This window comes from Mobula hypostoma, chromosome 1 (assembly GCF_963921235.1).
Source record: "Mobula hypostoma chromosome 1, sMobHyp1.1, whole genome shotgun sequence".
NCBI classification, from domain to species: Eukaryota; Metazoa; Chordata; class Chondrichthyes; order Myliobatiformes; family Myliobatidae; genus Mobula; species Mobula hypostoma.
This window is the reverse complement of record NC_086097.1, coordinates 126,190,373-126,215,091: the sequence shown is the minus strand read 5'-3', so window position 1 is coordinate 126,215,091 and position 24,719 is coordinate 126,190,373. Positions and strand designations below refer to the sequence as shown.

At 41.6% G+C, this 24,719-nt stretch overlaps 1 protein-coding gene across 1 annotated transcript in view; it reads right to left on the bottom strand.

Annotated features, from left to right (window-relative positions):
• Positions 1 to 24,719, bottom strand: part of atp6v1c1a (ATPase H+ transporting V1 subunit C1a) — a 97,747-nt gene that overhangs the window by 52,654 nt on the left and 20,374 nt on the right. The window contains exon 4 of the mRNA XM_063055542.1: positions 12,867 to 12,952. Coding sequence (XP_062911612.1) covers positions 12,867 to 12,952 — 86 coding nt within the window. The remainder of the gene's footprint in view (positions 1 to 12,866; positions 12,953 to 24,719) is intronic.

Sequence of the window (24,719 nt, the reverse complement as noted above, 5' to 3'; positions counted from 1 at the left end):
ACTCCATATATTAATTCCCTTGCACAATGTGATTGCTACGTACACCATCAACAAATCACACTGCTGATCTTAACAGCACCACTCAAACCAATGACAGCAAGCTCAGGAGGCACTCTGCACCCCCACAACTTGCAGGTTCCTTTAGTATCACACAATTCTGACTTAGAAATATATCACTGTTCCTTCACTGGCAATGGATCTAAATCCAATTTCCAATATCCTTGTGGGAAAATCTTCTTCAGAAACACTGTAATAGTTCAAGAAACCAGCTCACCACTGAATTCTCAAGGGCATTGAGGAATGGATAATAGAACCAACTTAACGCTACCAGTTTTGATTCTCATGCAGAACAATCCAGCACTGGGCTGGCATGCCTATCTAGACAAAGTGCTTAAATCTCATGACTGAAACTACACACCACAACCTCCTGACTAAAAGGGTCAGAGCATTATGTGAGCCACAAGAGACAAATCAAATAACATTGCAGTTGAGCAGCTTAACTGAGAAGTAATTGCAATTAGTGACCTCTGCAAAGCTGAGATGTAAAGTTATAGGTAGGCTATTTACAAGAATGTAAAGCTACAAGAAAGTGACATTTAAATGGAGAAGTGTAAAAGCAATGCTCAGGGCAAAAATTACAAGGAGAACTCACAGATTGGAATGAGGGGAGATCTCATTGAAACCCATTGAATATTCAAAGCAACACACATCAAAGTTGCTGGTGAACGCAGCAGGCCAGGCAGCATCTCTAGGAAGAGGTACAGTCAACATTTCAGGCCAAGACCCTTCGTCAGGACTAACTGAAGGAAGAGTTAGTAAGAGATTTGAAAGTGGGGGGGGGGGGGAGATCCAAAATGATAGGAGAAGACAGGAGGGGTAGGGATGGAGCCAAGAGCTGGACAGGTGATTGGCAAAGGGGATATGAGAGGATCATGGGCCAGGAGGTCCAGGGAGAATGACAAGGTGGGGGGGGGAACCCAGAGGATGGGCAAGGGGTATAGTCAGAGGGAGAAAAAGGAGAGTGAGAGAAAGAATGTATGTATAAAAATAAATAACAGATGGGGTATGAGGGGGAGGTGGGACATTAGCGGAAATTAGAGAAGTCAATGTTCATGCCATCAGGTTGGAGGCTACCCAAATGGAATATAAGGTGTTGTTCCTCCAACCTGAGTGTAGCTTCATCTTTACAGTAGAGGAGGCTGTGGATAGACATGTCAGAATGGGAATGGGATGTAGAATTAAAATGTGTGGCCACTGGGAGATCCTGCTTTCTCTGGCGGACAGAGCGTAGGTGTTCAGCAAAGCGGTCTCCCAGTCTGCGTCGGGTCTCACCAATATATAGAAGGCCACGTCGGGAGCACTGGACGCAGTATATCACCCCAGCCGACTCACAGGTGAAGTGTCGCCTCACCTGGAAGGACTGTCTGGGGCCCTGAATAGTGGTAAGGGAGGAAGTGTAAGGGCATGTGTAGCACTTGTTCCACTTACAAGGATATGTGCCAGGAGGGAGATCAGTGGGGAAGGATGGGGGTGACAAATGGACAAGGGAGTCACGTAGAGAGCGATCCCTGAGGAAAGCGGGGGGGGGGCGGGTAGGGAAAGATGTGCTTAGTGGTGGGATCCCGTTGGAGGTGGCGGAAGTTACGGAGAATAATAAGTTGGACGAGTGAGAGAAAGAATGTGTGTATAAAAATAAATAACGGATGGGGTTAGCGAGAGAAAGAATGTGTGTATAAAAATAAATAACGGATGGGGTAGTGAGCATCCGTTATTTATTTTTATACACACATTCTTTCTCTCACTAACCCCATCCCCCTTGCCCATCCTCTGGGTTCCCCCCCCCCTTGTCTTTCTCCCTGGGCCTCCTGTCCCATGATCCTCTCATATCACTTTTGCCAATCACCTGTCCAGCTCTTGGCTCCATCCCTCCCCCTCCTGTCTTCTCCTATCATTTTGGATCTCCCCCCTCCCCCTCCCACTTTCAAATCTCTTACTAACTCGTCTGTGGTATGTCAAATGCACGCGTCTGTGGTATGTCAAATACCGGGTGAACAAGTAGTCTTTGGGGAGGGGGATTGTTGCTTTGCTGCTGCTTATACACGGGAAGGACAGGAACTGCGAGGTACTTTGGGGTTCTAACATTTAACTTTCATTTTTGGGGGCACTCCTCTGTTTTTGCGGATAGTTGCGAAGAAAAAGCATTTCAGGATGTACAGGTGTCCCCCGCTTTTCGAACGTTCGCCTTATGACACCTTGTTGTTACGAAAGACCTACATTAGTTACCTGTTTTCGCTAACAGAAGGCGTTTCCACTGTTATGAAAAAAGGCAGCACACGATAAAAGACAGCGCGCGCCCCAAGCTCCTCCCCCGGAACTGCATTCTAGCCAGCATTGCTTAAACACGTGCATGTGAGCATCTGTGCTTTATGTCGATTTATTTTGAGCATCCGTTAGCAAGATGAGTTCTAAGGTATCGGAAAAGCCTAGAAGAGCTCATAAGGGTGTTACACTTAGCATAAAACTAGACATAATTAAGCGTTTCGATCGTGGTGAACAAAGTAAGGACAAAGTGAGTTTGGCTTGTGGAAGTTGACGAAGATGATGTTGAAGAGGTTTTGGCATCCCATGACCAAGAACTGATAGATGAAGAGCTGATGCAATTGGAAGAGGAAAGGATAACAATCAAAACCGAATGCAGTAGCGAACAGACCGAAAGTGAAGTCGTCTAGGAACTGAACATGAAGATGACCTGCCTGCCCTGATGGAAACAGACGACAATGAGATGACACCCCAGTATCCCACCACCCCAACCCCTGGACTGCGGACCAATACATTGCCGCGGAGAATGCAGTGGTAGCCGGGACGCACCCAACACATCTTTAAGAAAAAAGCTGAAATAAACAAGCTAATTAATTAGGTGCCACTAGGCACGTAAATGTCGGCCCAGATCAGAGGCAATTGCTGATTGCGTCGTCTCTGATCTGGGCCGACATTTACATGCCGGGTGGCACCTAATCAATTAGCTTGTTTATTTTGGCTTTTTTCTTAAAGATGTGCTGGGTGTGTCCCGGCTACTTCTGCACCGCTGCATTCTTCGTGGATCAGTATCGGTCGGCGGCCTGGGGGGGGGGGCCACTGCACAACCCCAACCTCCAACGACTCAGCCTAACACACCATCATCAGTGTGCTCGGTGCTGTCTTCCCCAATTCCGGTAAGTGATACTACACTGTACCTACATTATTTCTACTTTATATAGGCTGTGTATTTTTATGCGGTATTTGGTATGATTTGGCAGCTTCATAGCTTAAAGGTTACTGGACAGAGTGTTTCTGCCGAGAGCGCTTGCGCCGTGTTTCTGCCGAGAGCGCCTGCGTGAGATTTTCGCTACGGAGAACAGTGCAGCAATGATTGTGGAAAAGTATTTCTACCTTATATAGGCCGTGTATTTATCATATCATTCCTGCTTTTACTATATGTTACTGTTATTTTAGGTTTTATGTGTTATTTGACATGATTGGTAGATTATTTTTTGGGTCTGTGAACGCTCACAAATTTTTCCCATATAAATAAATAGTAATTGCTTCTTCGCTTTACGACATTCCAGCTTACGAACCGTTTCATAGGAACGCTCTACCTTCGGATGGCAGGGGAAACCTGTAATTGAAGCAGATATGGATCAATATGTACTTTAAGGTATAAAAGACATTGTTGGAAAAAGGATCTAGTGCTGGGACTCAGGTTAGCTGGCGTTTACGGATTCCCTGTGAACGTGGAGCAGCGTATACAGTATCAGCCAGATGGGATGCACAGTAGAAACCCACATCAAGGAGAACACAAAGTGTATCCATTTGGGTTACCCGGAGAAATTGGTGGTAGCAGACACTGAATTTGCACTGGCCATAGGACTGACTTCAACACCAATGGCTTTTGGGACTGCCTGGTGAAGGAAGCCATTGAAATAAACTTAAGAGGAAAAGAATTTTAACAAAGCTGAGGGTCTCGCTCTTAGAACTGAAATTTGATTGTAAACAAGGTGGGAGAATGGAAACCTGATTGGTTAGTTCTCATCAAATCAGGAGTAACAGACTACATGAGTATAAATACCACTGGACTAGGCATGCCCAGACATCATCCCTGATGAAGATGGCAGAGTTTGTCATCGAAACATTGGTTATAATTGATACCTGTACCTGGCTGGAAGCCTGAGAAGAGTTTATTCAACATTTTTGGAGATTCAAAGGTGAATGTAGCATGTTGATTCTGCTAATACTGTGGTCGATCACCATTAGTAAAGCACCAGCTTATTCAACATAAAACACTTCTGCTAAATAAATGTCATTTTGGTTACTTATTACTATATTGCACTTACTAGTACACCAAACTTCAAAATAAATAAATCAGGGTACCATACACAAAATTCTTGAGTTCCTCCAGCACTGTCTGCATTACTCTGCATTTCCAGAATCTGAAGAATCTCTTGTACTTAAAATAACTAAAACCGTTATGAAGCCCCAGTTAACTTCTTTCATATGAACTCAGTAATGCATTAGTTGCCTGAAGTGCAAGCAAAATTTGGATTCATGTAGCAACCTGGTGGAAGAAACTGCAGTTTTACACTCCAAGCTGTAGTGCCTGTTACCATGCCATGTCTCCAAATAACAAATAAAATCAAGGAACTATAATGGCAAACCTAATACTCCAGAGGAATTTGAAGCTTCTGTTAGGTTTCAGCAAGATGAAATATGGTACATCAGTCTTGCACCTCCATATTACATACTGGAGTTTGGTGAACCAGAGAACCGTCGCCAATGTGGAATATAAAAACAAAGATTTGAAGCACTACAGTTGCAAAGAAACTCCTGACTAAAGATTATGAAAAGCGCACACACACACACACACAAACACCTGTAGTTCATTTTTCCTCACTACAAGGGGAACAAAAATAAGTCTTTTTTAAAAGCAAACAGTTGGCCAATTCTAATGAATGCTGAAATAAGTGGATCAACAAAAGGGCACGAAGATTATAGTTCTACACTTAAGATTCCAGTAACGAGAATTATAATGCGCAGAAGTTAAACTACAAAGTAATGACTATAATTGTAAGATACATGAATATATTTACATCAAATTCTACCTTAAAAATGATAGTAGATTTGTAACCAAAATATCAATTTTAATGAAAAGGTACAAATGTGCTTGTTGATAGAAAACAATAAACGGTTTATAGTAAATTGTTATAAATCTGTACTTCTGATTTAGTCAGATTGTTACCATCTTGCACTATCTGCAAACTAACATCATGACTATTAAAAGACAAGAATCTGTAAATTTCATGACTCCAGATTTCAATAATGGAAGAGGCATATTTTGAGAGAAATTAAAGCAGCAATATCAACATGAAAAGAAAGTTCCGGCAGTAGTGGTTGAGTTACAAGGAAACTGTGGGCCAGAAGAAATAGAGTCTGATCAAGGACAGGGGAAGCAGGCAAGCCAGTTGTCTTTGTTTTCCCCTCCATTTTGCGGACTCTGAATTGATTCTTGCTGTTGGACAACCTAATCAGACCAACTGAATGTGGACACAGGAAGCTTCAGGTAATGATCTGCTAAACCTGAGACCATTCTCAAACAAGTAGCCATTTGTCATGTAAAGGGTGTGGACTCTGAACTGATTCTTGACTCTGGGACAGTTAATCAGAGCAATAAATCTAGGACCATTCTCAGAGGAGTAGCTACTTGTTATGCAAAATGCCAGACCTACAAAAGAAACAATCTGTAATCTCTTTAGACTTTGACTACGTCCACACTAGACCGGATAATTTTGAAAATGCTGGTGTTTTTGAAAATACCTCTGTCCACATTAAAATGGGTATTTGGGCGAATCTCCTCCTGCTGGGCATGTGCAGGGCACATCTACAAAAAACAAGCGAAGAGAAAACCGTATACTATTTCCGTTTCCGCGGCCGCGTTGTGCTATTTCCATTGGTCAAAAACTAGAGTACCTACAAAAACAGCGACGTTTTCAACAATGTCTGTCTTTGAGGAATACAAAGAAAACCTCTGCTGGAAAAAGCAGACCAGACTTCGTTTGGACAGACGATGAAGTCGAGCTGCTTCTGCGAGTTACAAACGACTACAAAGTCAGCAAGAACGTGGACTGGGAGTCGTGTCGTGCCAAACCAAATACAATGACATCCTTGACTGCTATAAAGAACGCTATACGCGTTCAAGAAAACAATGAAATGCAGCGCTGCTGCCACCATCTATTCCGGTACATCATGACAGCATTTTTAAAAAGCTCCAGTTACCCCGTACACACTACACCACCCAACCGGCGTTTTCAGATTTACACACTCTGGAGAGCGTTTTAGAAAAGCTCCGTTTTCGGGGGAGGAAAATGCCATTTCAGTGTGGACAGAGGGTCGAAACAAAGAAAAAAAGCTTTGGTTACCGATTTATCCGGTCTAGTGTGGACGTAGCCTTTGTCTGGGTTGCCTCATTTAACTGGCTTGGACCAGTCAGAGTGTAAAGACACAAATACACAAGGCTAGAATGGGTAGAACCATGAAACAATGTTGGTTGCAGCCCCGTACAGTGACCAGTAAGATGATGAACCAGGTCGGTCAGGTGACATTGAGCCAATAGGGTGGAGATCCAATGGTTCAATTAGTGAGGAACCGTACAAGACTCAGGTGCTCCAAAAACGCTGGGGCGATAACTCTCCAGCAGCCAGAGACCAACCATGGCGGATAAGGAGGACCCCACAGACACGTGGAGATCGGGACCATGAGGAACGCCTGGCCAGCGTAGACTCCTCTCCCGGGTAATACCTTTTCTCTTCATTTACTGTTCATGGAGTGTCAGTGGTTCTCGTAGGGTGCACACAGGTAGATAGTGTGTGAACCTACACGCTTTTTAGTTGAAACAATAGAAGTTACTTGCCAATAAGCACAGATTTTCTGTACCTCACTGATCATTTTTAAAAGGGGTGATCCTTGTAACAAAACTAATTTCTTCAAGGTGTATAAAGTTAATTACAGCTGTTCTCACACACAACTTAATTTTGGATATTGCAGAGAACTAACAAGATTTCACCAAGAGGATCAGTAGGTAAATTACAATACAGAACTCAAGTAAAAAAAAAGTGAAAATTAAATTGAGATATGTAAACCAAAGCCCAACAGTAAGAGTGTGCTTCTGCTAAGATGTTGGTGCAGTCAATCGCAGTGGCTTCTATGTGGCCAACCAAAGGTGTTATTATCTTTTTTAAATGCATCTGTTACAATCGCAAGATCCTACTGGGCATTAAGAATTTAAAGTACTGCCCCATCAGCAAGTTGCTCATTGATGGAGAAACTAAAGGAGCTGGACTTGGTTCAGATCGTGCTCCTGCCTGTGTCACAGAGGCATCAGAGGAGTTGGCACATGAAGGCGGTGTGGAATCTAACAGCAAGTGCTCATCTTGGTTGCTTTTCCTGTGATCACAAGACCCTGTTGGACATTGTTAATATGGAACGCTGCAAGTCTGATTCATTGGCCGCTGGCAGGAGAGCTGCGTGGCCTTGATCGTAGCAAGGACTAGGCCTCAAGCCAGTGTCACCAGTTTACAGCTGCCTAAGAGAGGGGTGTTGGAGCAGGTGCATTTCACCAGAGTTGGTACGACACAGCGTCCAGGCTGGAGTCAGTGCAGCCCCTAGTGTTCACACTGGACAGAAAACAAACGGTATTGTGTTTGATTGTAGATTGTTGCAACATTAATGGATTCAGGACCTTGGACGATATTTTTTGTGTGACTATTTTACTGACATCTTATATGTGCTGTGTGTGACTGTTGGTGCTGTGTTTGCCCCAGAGTAATACTGTTTTGTTTGGCTGTATTCATGGTAGTCATGAATGGTTGAATGACAATTAAACTTGAACTTGAAAAGTACAAAGTACCGGAAAACTAACAGCTAAGAGAAAATAGTGAATGTATTTAGGTTCAAGTTTACAACCAAATGAAACAACTTTCCTCTGGACCATAGTGCACCCACAACATACCTCACACATAGTACATAAACCAAAACATTATACTATAAGTTAATAAAATACAATTCAGTATGTAGTAAAGTGCAGCACAGGTAAATAGCAAAATAAACAGTTTGTTATCGTAGTGACGAGGCCTCTGTAATGGCAGGGTATTCATTAGAGAGGCAGAGTCAGTGCACTCCACTGGAGGCGTACCGGAGCTTCAGCAGTAGGCAAACTACAGAGTCCAATGTAGATGGAAGGTGGGATTTTATATGATTTCTTACCATCCACTCAAAGCACTTCATGATTTCTGAAATCAGTGCACTGAGTGGTAATCATTTAGGCAAATGCCATTGCTCTGTTGGGCACCAGAATTTTGGTGGCTGCCATGAAGCCTGCAGGGTCAGTTCACTGTTTCAGAGAGATATTAAAGATGTCTGTTAAGACTTCTGTCAGCTGGTTCACATAGTCCTCAGCACCTAACCAGGTATGTTGTCCAGCCCTACAGCTTTGCATGGGTTTAACCTGGCGAGCGTCGTCCTCACCTGGGCTACAGCTGTACAGGGTGCCTGTTCCCAAGAAGCAAGGGGGCTTACCTCAGTCATAACATTCAATTGATCAAATCGTGCATAGAAAACATTCAGCCCAAAAGGGAGGCGCCACTGTTGTTGACGTGCAGGGTGAACTTGTAATTGGTTATGGATTATACGCCTGGCCACATGCACTGCATGTCCATGGTGTCACAAAGGTGGCTGTGGGTTTTCTGTGCATACTCACACTTTACCTTCCTGATGGCACAGGACAGCACGGCTTTTGCTGACCTTGGAGTCATCCTGTCCTCCAATCTGAACGCAGCATAGATAATTAACTTTATCTTTTCACTGATTATTACTTTTTAATTGCCTTCTGTTGCTTTGTTTGTTTTTTTTTAATATATAAAAAGCTTCCCAATCCTCCAGTTCCCCACTATTTTTTGCATTATATGCCCTCTCTTGTTTTTATGCCATCTCTGACCTTCCCAGTCAGCCATGGTTGTGTCACCCTCCTTTCATAATACCACTACGTCTTTGGGATCAATCTATCCTGCACCTTCCAAATTTCTCCCAGAAGCTCCCAGTGCTGTTTTGGCATCATCCCTGCTAGTTATCCTTTCCAATCAACTTTGGCCAGCTTCTTTCTCATGCAACTGTAGATCCCTTTACTCCACTGTAATACTGGTACATCAGATTTTAGCCTCTCAAGCTCAATCTGCAGGGTGAATTCTATCATGTTATGATCAATCGCCAAAGGGTCTTTATCTTAAGCTCTGCTTTAAACTGGCTGAAACTGGTTTGATCCAGACTGAACAGGTCAAAATCAGTGAACTGGCCAAAACACTTCTGAACTAGCCACCCATTTGAACCAGTCAGAACCAGCTGGAATCCAATTGAACCAGTCTGAACCCGCTGGAACCAGTTTGAACCCACCAGAACTGGTTTGAACATATCTAAACCACATGGAACTGGCCAAAACCGAATTTAAACTTAATTCTGGAGTTATCACATTACAGATTAACAAAAAGAATCAGTCTTCAAGAAATAAAACCTGTACACAGTTTAATCCCACCAATAAACTTGGGGAAGACAATGAATGTTCTATTGCACATGTATCCCAGCCAGCTCAGGACCGGTCCTTTCGGTTAGTTGTATATTCATGGAGCCATCCATCAACACTAACCAAAGCTCTACATTTTGGGTACAAACACAAGCAGTGGATTCTGGATAATTGGGACACATCATGACCAGCATATTATGGCCCAAGTAAGTGGCTGTCCCAACTATTTAAATGATATAGTTAAAAATATGAAAAAAGACAACAACCATTTCCTGAACAGATTATAGTCATACTTTATTGATCCCGGGGGAAATTGGATTTTCGTTACAGTTGCTTCATAAATAATAAAACCATAAATAGTTAAATAGTAATATGTAAATTATGCCAGGAAATAAGTCCAGGACCAGCCTACAGGCCCAGGGTGTCTGACCCTCCAAGGGAGGAGTTGTAAAGTTTGATGGCCACAGGCAGGAATGACTTCCTATGAAGGTCTGTGTTGCATCTCGGTGGAATGAGTCTCTGACTGAATGTACTGCTGTGCCCAACCAGCACATTATGTAGTGGATGGGAGACATTGCCCAAGATGGCATGCAACTTGGACAGCATCCTCATTTCAGACACCACTGTGAGAGAGTCCAGTTCCATCCCCACAACATCACTGGCCTTACGAATGAGTTTGTTGATTCCGTTGGTGTCTGCTACCCTCAGCCTGCTGCCCCAGCACACAACAGCAAACATGATAGCACTGGCCACCACAGACTCGTAGAACATCCTCAGTATCGTCTGGCAGATGTTAAAGGACCTCTGTCTCCTCAGGAAATAGAGTTTTACACAGGGAAAACTGAAGCAACATACACAATTTCTTTGTTCCGCCATTATTACCTCGCCAACGACATTTTCATGTGGTCCGATGTCCAAGCTCATTTCTCTTTTCCTCTTTATATCTGAAAATTTTTAGTACCCTCATTTCTATTATGAGCTAGCTTACCCTATGTAGTTCATCTTTTAACTGATTATTGCCTTCTATTAGCTTTGTTTTTAAAAAGCTTCCCAATCCTCCAGTTTCACACTATTTTTGTGACATTATATGCTCCCTCTTTTGCTTTTATACTATTTTTGACTTCCCTTGTCAGCCATTGTTGCGTCATCCTCCCTTGATACTTACTCTTTGGGATGAATTGATCCTGCGCCTTCTGAACTTCTCCCCAGAAACTCCAGCCATTGCTTTTCTGCCATCATCCCTGCTAGGGTCCCTTTCCAATCAGCCTTGGCCTGTTCCTTCCTCATACAACTTTAGTTCTCTTTATTCCACTATGATACTGGTACATCAGATTTTGGCTTTGCCATCTTAAACTGCAGGATGAATTCTGTTATATTATGATCACTATCTCCAAAAGGTTACTTTACTTTAAGCTCTGGTTTGAACCGATCCGAATCTGTTTGAACCATGTGGAGCTGGCTGAAACAGGATTTAACCTTCATTATTGATAGCATAACTATGGATTAACTAAAATAAGAACCAGTCTTCAAGAAATAAACAATGCGCACAATTTAATAGGACATTCTGATTCTGTCCCATTGAAAGAACCTTTGGGAAGACAATGAATCTCCTTGTCGCACATCTATCCCAGCCATTTCAGGACAGGTCTGTTTCACAACTGAAGCTGCAATTTAAGGTACAGACACAAGCAATGCATTCTAGTGAATTGGGACACATCAGGACCAGTACATTATGGCCCAAGTAAGCAGCTGCCTCAAAAAGCCAAAGTTCCAATGAAATAGTTATAAGGGTCTAAAAGACAAACCACCATTTAACAGAATTACAAATTATGTATTGAATGAAATACAGAAATTAGAACACTACCAACACTATTACAGTACTATAAACTTTTATATTAGCTCCTAATAGTTATTAACAGAATTCAGTGTACACCATTTTGTTCTTTTGATTGACAGAAAATGAACAAAATCACAGATACCTAATGCAGATAATGGATTGCCTTCATTGTCTTCCTGCGATTTTTGAATATGCTCCGTTTAGAAAACAGTCTATGCCTTTATCTTTCTAACATATACTTCCATACACTGTCTGCCACCTTTGTCCATTTTCCTAATCCATCCTTCTGCAAACTACCTGCTTCTCCACATATCTTTGTGTCATTTGCAAACTTCGCCATAAAACCATCAGCTAAATCAATGAAATATAATGTGAAAAGAAGCAGTCCCAACACAGGGCCCTGAAGATTACCACTAGTCACCAGCAGCCAACCAGAAAAGACCCCCTTTATTCCAATTCTTTGCCTCCTGCCAGTCAGCCAATCTTCTGTCCATATTGGTATTTTTCCTGTAATACCATGGACTCATCTTATTAAGCAGCTTCATGTACGGTACCTTACAGGGCTTCTGAAAAATCGAAGTAAACATCCACTGAGCACCCTTTGTCTATCCTGTCTGTTAGTTCCTCAAAGAATTCCAACAGATTTGTGAGGCAAGATTTCTCTTGAAGAAAACAATACTGGCTTCAGCCTACTTTATCATGTGCTTCCAAATCCACCAAAACCTCATCCTTAATAATGGACTCCAACATCTTACCAACCACTGAAGTCAAGCTAATTGGCCTATAATTTCCTGTCTTTTACTACCCTCCCTACTTAAAGCAGGTGTAACATTTGCAATTTTTCAGTCCTCTGGAATCATTCCAGAGTCCAGTGATTTCTTGAAAGATGGCTCCACAATCCCTTTGGCAACCACTTTCAAAACCCTGGTGGTCCAGGTGACTTATCTACATTTAAGACATGTCAACTTCCCAAGCAAAACACCTTCTCCTTAGTAATAACACTACTCTCACTTCTGCCCCTTGACACTCCAAATTTCTGGCATACTGATGGCTTCTTTGAAGTGAACAATGATGTCCTCCATTTTTTTTGTCCCCCATTGTTGCCTCTCCAATGGCATGATAGGAAAGCTTCCCCTTGCTCCAGTGCATGATAACTGATTAACATCCCACTAAATGTCTGCTTTGTTACTGCATCTTAATTACATAATGGCTGCTCAGTATCATTGTTTCCAGCAAATAAAATACGAACTGGACTGATCATGAAATTCCAGCATTTGATAACATTGGTCTCAGAGATGCAATAATCACTCATGCATGAACATGGGTGAAATTCAATTCCTACAACCTATTAAAAAGAAAGCAGGAATGTAACTGAAAGCAGGATTAACAGTGCAAAATTCCACTGCGATTCAAGAGTTTTCTATTTACCTCCACTGGCCAAAAGGTTCTCTTGTACTTTGTCCCTACTGTCTTCCAACACATCAGCCATGTACTGGGCCACCTTCTTCACAACACTGAAACATTAAACAGATTATGGGTTATGGGTTTAAACAATACATTGGGGCAAATGCAACATGTACTGGCCTCTGCTCCACTGCAACCTACAAAAACATTGAGTATATGAACGCATAATTGTGCTCAACACCATGATGATGTAGTGGGTAGCATAATGCTAATACAGCTTGGGGTTTGGAGTTCAATACCAGCATCCTCTAAATTTATACATTCCTTCCCATGTGCATTTCCTCTAGGTGCTCCAGCTTCCTCCCATAGTCCAAAGATGTATTGTTTAGTAGGTTAATTTGTCATTGTAAATTATCCTGTGATTAGGTTAGGCTTAAGTTAGTGGGTTACTGAGTGGTGCAGTCCCAAAGATTGGAAGGACCTGTTCCGCACTGTATCCTTAAATTAAAAAAAATTTACTATCAGACAGAACAAAGCCAAGAGTAGAATGCCTCCAAAACTGAATTCAATAACCTGGTAATCAGTGCACTAGGAAATGACATGGAATGTTCAGAGTTGCAAAAAAAAATAGAACCAGTACACTCAGGTCCTTTAGAAGACTGAAAAATCAAAAACCTGCAGATACTAGAAATCTGAAATAAAAATAGAGAATGCTAAAAACATTTATCAGATCAGCATATATGGAAAGCAATACACTTCAGGCTGGAGAACTTTTGTTGGTTCTAGAAATGCTACCCTAGAACAGCAGAGGATGACGGAGTTAGGAGAAAGACATTCTGAAGACCAACTGATCAGAAACAATAAATAAGCCTAAAGATGTGGTTATTTTCAGAGCTGATGAGCAAGAATAACCAACATCACTCAATAATGGTGCCCCAAGAAGGGAACAGTCAAGGGAATTCCATTGACATGCGGATCTTCTCACAAATCAGCATCTTCTTCGGTTATCCTTGGAATCGAGCACAACCTGCCTCCAGTGGGTCCTGAGGGTATGCAAGTGACAGTGAAGCTGACATGACAATTGAAGAATCTTTCAGATGGGACATGAATTATAAGATAAGAGTAGCTTTATTTATCACACGTACATCAAAGCATACAGTGAAATGCATTGTATGCATCAAATTGGTGAGGAATATGCTGGGGCAAGCTTGTCACCACATAGCATGGCCACAATCTACTAACCCTAACCGTATGTCTTTGGAATGTGAAAGGAAAATGGTACACCCAGAAGAAACCCATGCAGTCATGGGGAGAACATACAAACCCCTTATAAACAGCAGTAGGAATCGAACCCTGATTACTAATCACTGGTGCTTTAAAGCATTACAATAATAGCTACACTACCATGCTGCCCCCCACTCTCCTGAACTGCCTGAAAGGGCAGATGGGTAGGTAGTTGCAGGACCTCTGTACTGACTAAGCATGGATGAGGTGTACAAGGTGCTCAATACCATCCTAAATTTATCTTCTTCACCTAGAGTAGCTACAAGCCAGGGAATCCCAACAGTCAATGGTGTTCTTGCATTTTCTCAAAAGGGACATTAAGCACAAGCTGTTTCTCCCCAGCCAACCCCCCCCCCCCCCGCCACCCCCCAATCCTCTTCTCTAATGAGGCCTTGGGCATTATTTCAGAAGTCTGATAGCAGGCATGTGGACAACATGACCTGGCCAGCAGAGCCAACTGTGCACAGCCAAGCCCCTAAGTGCCAAACTACAAATGGAAACGATGGTTTACTTTTCCTTCGGTGAATTGAGAATTGTGTAGATTCAGCATTGAGTTATCATTTAAGTGTCTTGAGACACTTGTTGTAGGTAGCCCAGACCTCATAAGATAAAGGACAGGGGGTCACCATCGCCCATTAGACAGAAATTTCACTCACCTCAACACTGAACTCATTCCACAATCTATGGGCTCACTTTCAAAGACTCTACAACTCGTTCTCAATCCATTTAATTAGGGCATTGATTAACTGGGGCAGTCAATTATTTGGGAGAACTCAAATAACAAAAACAAATCAAGAAAATAGCCACAATTGCCTTCATTTATTTGGGACACTATGCCACTTAATTGGGATAGGAGATGGTCAATCACATGAACTTGTGTGGCAGTTAGACACTGCACCATGCTTAGAGACAAGAGTAGCAGGTGATTGTGTTATGTTATTCATTTGGGCCAACAGACGTAGATTCAAAAAGCAGTCTTTTTTTGGATCATTTAGGTTTCTTTCATTTTAATTTTTTTTTATATAAAAAGTATTACCCTCATTAACCAAATTAAAAGCCATCTACCTAACACCCCTCATCATCAGCTGGCAGAGATGACCGGTTATTGAAATCCACAAATGGATGCTCGAGAAGAATGGGCATTACACAAGTGACAAATCGAAGCATCCCCAAAAGTGAAAGCATGAAGGTTGTGATGAACCCCTAGGTTTATCTTGCCGTGGACTGTCATTTTTAAGAGAGAGTGCCTGAGTGACGTCAGCCACCAGCTTTCTTGGCTCCTGTTTGATTCTTACTGAGAGAGAGAGAGAAGGCGGAGCTATGGGACTCTGCAGCTTGTTTTGAGTTAAGCAAAGACACTCACTCACACACAGGCAGTCGCAGTTGGAGTCGGACAATGGAAGGAAGCCAGTGACTAAGGGGTCACTGGTTGGAACTTTCGAGTGCCCCACAAGGATGGGTTGAGTATCGATCCAGCACATCGCTAAGTGGCTATAACGTTGCGTGACTGGGGCAACCTTGTGGAATCTACCTATCTGTTAACCCTTGCCTGGGTGATAGTTCCCTTTGAAGACGGTACCCCTGTGATAAGCTACTATTGGTGATCATTCGTAAGTGGATTTGGAACGATGATGGGTAAAACCTACGGCGATTGTTAACCTGTTTACCACCATTGAACAGGACATAAAGGCCTTCTCTCGATATTCACCTTGGATTACAAATATCTCTCACATCATTTAATCTGTGGATGAACTGAACTTTCATACCTTACCATCAAGATTTTAAGCCTGGTGCCGCCGCCCCCCCCCCCCCCCCGGAGCTCAATAGTTTGAGAGTTACATTTACACATATGTAGACTCATAACACTTAACTTTTGATTATTCTTGTTTTAAGTTGCTATATTAAGTAGATACGAATAAAGATAGTGGTTTTAACATCAAATCCAAATTCCAGGTGTGGTCTATTGCTGCTGGTTCATTTAAACCGTTACGGGTACGTAACAAGGTAAAGATCCAAATGTTGAAGAAATCAATGGTTTTCCATTGTAACTGGACAAAGTGTAAGTGTGTGTGTCTGTGTCTGTGTGTCAGCGGACCAATGTAAAAAAAAAGTCTGAGGAGCTAGCCAAGAAACTGGTTCACAAAGATTTTAAAGCAACAGATGGTTATCTTCATGGAAATATCATCATCATCAGGTGCCGTGCCCAGTTTGAGCTTTGACTGCCATGGCCCACACACTCCTGTTTTGGGTCAAGTGGATCAATTCATTGGTATTCATATCCAGTTCTCTGGCTGCTGTCTCCATCATCATTTGTCTTTGTCTTCCTCTTGCTTTCTTCCCTTCAATCTTTCCCATAATTACTGTGCGTTCTAACTCCTCTTTCCTAATCACATGTCCAATTAAGTTATGTTGCCTTTTCATAATCTCATTATTTCTTTGTGTTTGTTCTGTTCATGACATCTTCATTAGATATTCATTTCGTCCATGATATTCTTTGCACCCTCCTCAAAAACCACATCTCTGCTGCTTCAATTTGTTTCCTCATATTACTAGATATTCTGGGCAGCATGGAAATATAGACACATTAAATTCAAGAAAGCACACAGTGAGAAAAGTAGCGCTGATACTGTAAGTGCAGAATCATGGAAACCTACAAAAGGCCTCAACTTTTTTTTAAGAACTTTTTTTGCAAATGTTACCTACAACGCTGATGTACCAGGCTACAAAACACGCAACACTATCAGGATCAAAGAAAGCAAGGGATCTAATAATTGTTGTGCTGTTCAAATACGCACGCCAGGAACTGATTAAAAAAAAATTGTTTGTTATTGGTAAGAGTGTTAAAACTCTATGTTTTAAGGGGCTAAGAATGGATAGTTTACTAATCAAGTACTCTGCCAGCATACATTCGATGAATTCCTGTCAGCAATTATGAACTAATATACATTTCTATAGTACTGTAGTAATATTGATGTTCTAATTTGTTCTGTATTTCATTTAAATACTTAATTTGTTACTCAGTTAAGCAGTAGTTTGTCTTTTTTTTTTTAAATACCTTTTTAACTATTTCCATGAAACTTTAGATAATTAGTACACTTAATTGAGCTGAAATGTACTGGTCCCAATGTGTCCCAATTAACTGGAATCCACTGTACTTAATTCTTTTCTTTAAATTTTATGTTTACATAATTTGTTGTCTTTTATACATCGATTGTTAGTCTGTTTTCGTGTGCAGCTTTTCATTGATTCTGCTGTTTCTTTGTATTTAATGTGAATGAATGAATCTCAGGGTAGTAAATGGTGACATACACATAATTCAATAATAAATTTACTTTGAACTCCACACCCACAACCTGACTTTACTTTAGTGATTCCACAATGTTATGAACTCACATTCATTCAAGGTCTCTACAATTCACGTCCTCCGTATTATTTATTTGCTTATTTATTATTATTACATTTGCATTTGGGAAAAAGATGACAGATTCGGAGCGGGAGTGTGGAGGAAGCCTTTTGTGAATTTTTCATTTTTTTTTCCCCCATCGGCATCGAGAGAGTCAGGACTGCGCAGGCGTGTGACGTCATTGAGTGAAACGAGGAAGATTTAAAAGGACTCAAATCCTGATTCCAGTTTAATTGGGAGCAAGACGACTGAGATTCGGAGCGGGAGTGTGGAGGAAGCCTTTTTTGAATTTTTCGGTTTTTTCCCCCCCATCGGCGTTGAGAGAGTCAGGACTGCGCAGCGTGTGATGTCGTGGAGTGAAACGAGAAAGATTTAAAAGGAACACAGCCTTATATAGCGGGCAGCATAGTTTGCGGGCTGCGGAATGAGTCGGGAGCAGAGTGAAGGCTTAAGGGCTTTGGCTCAACGGGCTTAGGCGGAAACGGGCGAGGCGAAGAGGGTTTGGTTATTCATTTTTTTTCCCTCCACTGTTATTTGAAGAGAGGGGGAAGTATGAGTGTGAGGGCAGCTTGTTGTTCTCAGTGCCGGATGTAGGAGGTAGTGGAATCTCCAAGCCTCCTGGACATCCACATCTGCGCCAGGTGCGTCGAGATGCAGCTCCTAAGAGACCGCATTAGGAAAATGGAGCTGCAGCTCGATGACCTTCGTCTTATCAGGGAGCGTGAGGAGTTGATAGAGAGAAGTTACAGGCAGGTGGTCACACCGGAGCCACGAGAGGCAGACAAGTGGGTCGAGGTTAGGAGGGGGAATAGGAAGAATAAAGTAATAGAGAGTACCCCTGTGGTTGTGGCCCTTGACAATAAGTACTCCTGTTTGAGTACTGTTGGGGGGGACAACATACCCGGGGGAAGCAACACTGGCCGTGCCTCTGGCACAGAGTCCAGCCCTGTAGCTGAGAAGGATAGGGAATGGAAGAGGAGGGCAATAGTAATAGGGGACTCAATAGTTAGGGGGTCAGACAGACGATTCTGTGGATGAAGTCAGGAGACCCGGATGGTAGTTTGCCTCCCTGGTGCCAGGGTCTGGGATGTTTCTGATCACGTCCAAGAGATCTTGAAGTGGGAGGGAGAGGAGCCAGAGGTCGTGGTACATACAGGTACCAATGACATAGGTTGGAAAAGGGGAGAGGTCCTGAAAGAGGAATATCGGGAGTTCGGAAGGGAGTTGAGAAAAAGGACAACAAAGGTAGTAATCTCAGGATTACTGCCTGTGCTACGCGACAGTGAGAGTAGGAATGCAATGAGATGTAGGATAAATGCGTGGCTGAGAGATTGGAGCAAGGGGCAGGGACTCGGGGTTTTTGGATCATTGGGACCACTATTGGCTCAGGCATGACCTGTACAAAGGGGACGGGTTGCACTTGAATCATAGGGGGACAAATATCCTGGCAGGGAGATGTGCGAGGGCTACTGAGGTGACTTTAAACTAGAATGGTTGGGGGGAGGGAATCAAATTAAGGAGAATAGGAGAGGGGAGGTTGATGTAGGGGAAAAGAAGAAGATAACAAAGTTGTTTCCTCAATTAAGGATAAACAGAGTGGGAGGTGGAGAGTTTTTTAAATGCATCTATTTTAATGCTAGGAACATTGTAAGAAAGGTGGATGAGCTTAGAGCATGGATTGATACCTGGAAATATGATGTTGTAGCTATTAGTGAAACGTGATTGCAGGAGGGGTGTGATTGGCAACTAAATATTCCAGGATTTCATTGTTTCAGGTGTGATAGAATAGGAGGGGCAAGAGGGGGAGGTGTTGCATTGCTTGTCAGAGATTATTTAACAGCAGTGCTCTGGCAGGATAGATTAGTGGACTCATCTAGAGAGGCTATTTGGGTGGAATTGAGGAATAGGAAAGGTGTTGTGACGCTTATAGGGGTGAAGTATAGACCACCTAATGGGGACCGAGAACTGGAGGAGCAAATTTGTAAGGAGAAAGCAGATATTTGTAGTAAGCACAAGGTTGTGATTGTGGGAGATTTTAATTTTCCACTCATAGACTGGGAAGCCCATTCTGTAAAATGGATGGATGGTTTGGAGTTTGTAAAATGTGTGCAGGATAATTTTTTGAAGCAATACGTAGAGGTACCAACTAGAGAAGGGGCAGTGTTGGATCTCCAGTTAGGGAATGAGATAGGGCAGATGACGGAGGTATGTGTTGGGGAGCACTTCGGGTCCAGTGATCACAATGCCATTAGTTACAATATAATTATGGAGAAGGATAGGCCTAGACCTAGGGTTGAGATTTTTGATTGGAGAAAGGCTAACTTTAAGGAGATGCGAAAGGATTTAGAAGGAGTGGATTGGGAAAATTTGTTTCATGGGAAGGATGTAACAAAGAAATAGAGGTCATTTAAAGGTGAAATTTTAAGGGTTCAGAATCTTTATGTTCCTGTTAGGTTGAAAGGAAAGGTTAAATGTTTGAGAGAGCCATGGTTTTCAAGAGATATTAGAAACTTGGTTCAGAAAAAGAGAGGGATCTTCAATAAATATAGGCAGCTTGGAGTTAATGAGGTACTCGAGGAATATAAAGAATGTAAAAAGAATCTTAAGAAAGAAATTAGAAAAGCTAAAAGATACGAGGCTGTTTTGGCAAGTAAGGTGAAAATAAATCCAAAGGGTTTCTACAGTTATGTTAGTGGCAAAAGGATAGTGAGGGATAAAATTGGTCCCTTGGAGAATCAGAGTGGATGACTATGTGCGGAGCCAAAAGAGATGGGGGAGATTTTGAACAATTTCTTTTCTTCGGTATCCACTAAGGAGGAAGATATTGAATTGTGTAAGGTAAAGGAAACAAGTAGAGTAGTTATGGAAAGTATAACAATTAAAGAGGAAGTACTGGCACTTTTAAGGAATATAAAAGTGATAAGTCTCCGGGTCCGGACAAGATATTCCCTAGGACTTTGAGGGAAGTTAGTGTAGAAATAGCAGGGGCTCGGACAGAACTATTTCAAATGTCATTAGAAACGGGAATGGTGCCGGAGGATTGGCGTATTGCTCATGTGGTTCCATTGTTTAAAAAGGGTTCTAAGAATAAACCTGGCAATTATCAGCCTGTGAGTTTGACGTCAGTAGTGGGTAAATTGATGGAAAGTATTCTTAGAGATGGTATATATAATTTTCTGGATAGACAGAGTCTGATTAGGAACAGCCAACATGGATTTGTGCATGGAAGGTCATGTTTGACAAATCTTATTGAATTTTTTGATGAGGTTACTAAGAAAGTTGATGAGGGTAAAACAGTGGATGTTGTCTATGAGCTTCAGTAAGGCCTTTGACAAGGTTCCACATGGAAAGTTAGTGAGGATGGTTCAATCGTTAGGCATTAATATGGAAGTAGTACAATGGATTCAGCAGTGGCTAGATGGGAGACGCCAGAGAGTAGTGGTGGATAACTGTGTATCAGATTGGAGGACGGTGTGTAGCAGTGTGCCTCAGGGTCCAATGCTTTGTAATATATATTAATGATCTGGATGATGGGGTGGTAAATTGGATGAGTAAGTATGCAGATGATACTAAGATAGGTGGAATTGTGGATAATGAGGTAGGTTTTGAAAACTTGCAGAGAGATTTTGGACAGTTAGAAGAGTGGGCTGAAAGATAGCAGATGGAGTTTAATGCTGAAAAATGTGAGGTGCTACATTTTGGTAGAACTAATCAAAATAGGACATACATGGTAAATGGTAGGGCATTAACGAATGCTTTAGAACAGAGGGATCTAGGGATAATGGTGCATAGTTCCCCGAAGATGGAATCTCGTGTGGATAGGGTGATGAAGAAAGCTTTTGGTTTGCTGACCTTTATAAATCAGAGCATTGAGTACGGGAGTTGGGATGTAATGTTGAATTTGTATAAGGCATTGGTAAGGCCAAATCTGGAGTATTGTGTACAGTTCTGGTCACCGAATTATAGGAAAGATGTCAATAGAATTGAGAGGGTACAGAGGTGGTTTACTAAAATGTTACCTGGGTTTCATCTCCTAAGTTACAGAGAAAGGTTGAACAAGTTAGGTCTTTATTCGTTGGAGCGTAGAAGGTTGAGGGGGGACTTGATAGAGGTGTTTAAAATTATGAGGGGGATTGATAGAGTTGACATGGTTAGACTTTTTCCATTGAGAGTGGGGATGATTCAAACAAGAGGACATGGGTTGAGAATTAGAAGACAAAAGTTTAGGGGTAACATGAGGGGGAACTTCTTTACTCAGAGTGGTAGCTGTGTGGAATGAGCTTTCAGCAGAAGTGGTTGACGCAGGTTCTATGTTGTCGTTTAAAGTTAAATTGGATAGATATATGGACAGGAAAGGAATAGAGGGTTATGGGCTGACTGCAGGTTGGTGGGACTAGGATAGGGTAAGAGTTTGGCACAGACTAGTCATAGTCATACTTTATTGATCCCAGGGGGAAATTAGTTAATTGGTTAAATTGGTTAGAAGGGCCGAGATGGCCTGTTTCCGTGTGTAATTGTTATATGGTTATATTTGCACAGATTGCCTTCTTTTGCACATTAGGTTGTTTGACAGCCAGTGTGTAGTTTTTCATTGATGCTTTTTATTTCGTTGTTCTACTGTGAATGCCTGTAAGAAAATGAAACTCACGGTAGAATATGGTGACACACACTGTACCTTGATAATATACTTTGAGCCCACAGGGCACAGTTTGGAGGCAAGAAAAACTGAACAAAATGTTAGGGCAGTAATGAAGCTTGGTTCAGCATAGACTATTATTGGACTGTGGTAGCATTGTAAACAAGATGAAAGGAATTTCTATGGCGAGCCCATTTTGAGGAGAGTGCTCTGCTGACCCTTCAAGGTGAGCATTTAAAAAAATACAGAATTTAAAATTACTGCTGAAATTAACACTGCAGAATTTGTATTGTAATCAAAACAGTCTAATTCCTTGGAAGCTACTCTATAGAATTACCTCTTCTCTCTGAAATAATATTTTCAGATATAGGGTTTTGAATTTACCCATTAGGGAAGGGAGGAAACGTTGACTCAGACCATGAGAGGCCTGTGTCGGACATTTTCATGCCTTACAAGGCGCAGACTGGAAGTCTGTGTGGGGCGCCACTCCTCGCACAGACTAGAGCAATGTGTGACTAAGTGCCTTGCTCAAGGACACAAACACGCTGCCACAGCTGAGGCTCAAACTAGTGACCTTCGAATCACTAGATGAATGCCTTAACCACTTATAGTCATAGTCATACTTTATTGATCCCGAAGGAAATTGCTTTTTGTTACAGTTGCACCACTTGGCCACGTGCCCAACACAAAAGTGACATTAAGTGGAATGTAATTGGGGAAAAACTGACTAAAAAAGTTTACAGATTTATGCAAAAGTTAGTGATGAATGTTTATTGGTGCAAAATTTTCAGATTGGAATTTTCAGTACAATTTTGTTTGCTGAATAGTTTTGCATTAAGATACATTAACAAAACTAGTCAATCTCAATTGGCATTAGTGGAGTATTTAACAGGCTATGAGTTTTAAAAAAAAAATGGTGATGTTGAGGCCCACTGTCTGCAAATCCACGAGTTTGCTGGAGGCAAAAGATGACGACCCATCCTTGAGATAGAGGACTATGTTTGCATGTGGGTGAGAGGGAGGAATGGGGCTCATTTCGCTGTTGGTGCTTTGTGGCTTGGTTTGTTGCATGTTTTTCTGCAGAGCATCGTAGGCATGCTATATTGGTGCTAGAATGTGTGCTACACTTGCAGGCTGCCTTCAGCACATCCTTGGGTGTTTTGGTTGTTAACACAAACGACTCATTTCACTGTATGTTTCAACATACATGTGATAAATCTAACTCTGAAATGTTTCTTGAACCCATACTCCTTCCCATTAATTATTACTGAACTTTGTTCTTGATTACTAAACTGTGGCACCATTTTGAGCCAGAAAATTAAAGTTAGTGTGGGAAATTTGGCTGAACATGTATTTCTGATATTCAATTTGCTTTCATCACCAACTCATGATGTATCATTTTTTGGAATAAATACCATTAGTTAATAGTCTAATTATTATTGGTATCTGTTATCAAAGTTGTGTATATCCTTAGAATAACCATACTTGTTAATCAAAAATATACCCTGTGCTTCAACACCAAGTTGGTAGATTTATTTAATTTCAGTCATTAGATTGAAGCCAATTGATTTTCAGAGAAGTGACTGGAATCCGACAGGGAAGTGATCTTATTTTATTCTGTGATCGAAGAAAATCTTTTACATCTGATTCCATCAAAGATTTTTCTCACTTTGATATCTATAACACTTTGTTGAAAAAAGAATGCTGAACACCAGTTAAAATAATAAAATGTGACAAGTTTAAAATATTGGACAAATTGGGATGAGACAAAATTTAGAATGTGAAATATTCAGACAAGTCTTTTACTTGAACTGTACAAAAGGAAACATATTACACAAACACACACACAATACTGTGCAAAAGTCTACAGCAAATGCAAAAAAATTTTGTCAAGCAAAATTGCTTAAAAAAAGTAAAATGAAAAGTTTCCAAATATCAAAGAATTACCATAAAGAGCAGTAAACAGCAAAAAACTAAATCACTATGGCTGTCTCGCTTGCTTCTGTCTCTCCAGGTAATTCCAGATAGCTTCGCTGATGTTGAAATCAAGGCTCTCTGGAGGCTATACAATCGAAAACCATATAAAATAATCTAAGGTGCCTAAAACTTTTCCATAATACTGTACATACCTTGATAATAAATGTATTTTGATCTTTGAAATAGTGCAAGGAATTTTTTAATATTGCATCTTTCATTATCTGTAATGACGTAATGACATAGTAAAAACAATAAAAGGGGTTCTGCTGAGGGAACTTTTGCAGCTAGTGACTAAATTAAAATGCAAAAGGTAATAATCTCCAGATTGTTATGAGCCATGCATAAATTGGCACAAGGTTAATAAGATCAGTGAGCTAAATGGGTGGTTCTAAGATTGGTGTGGGAGAAGTGGGTTTGAATTTGTGGGACACTGGCACCAGCATTGGGGAAGAACGGAGCTATTCCAATGGGACAAGCGCCATCTGAAGCATGCTGGGACCAGGGCCCTAGCAAAATATAACTAGACTGTGGATAGGGCCTTAAACTATATAGTATTGGGGGGGGGAAGCGGGGGAGA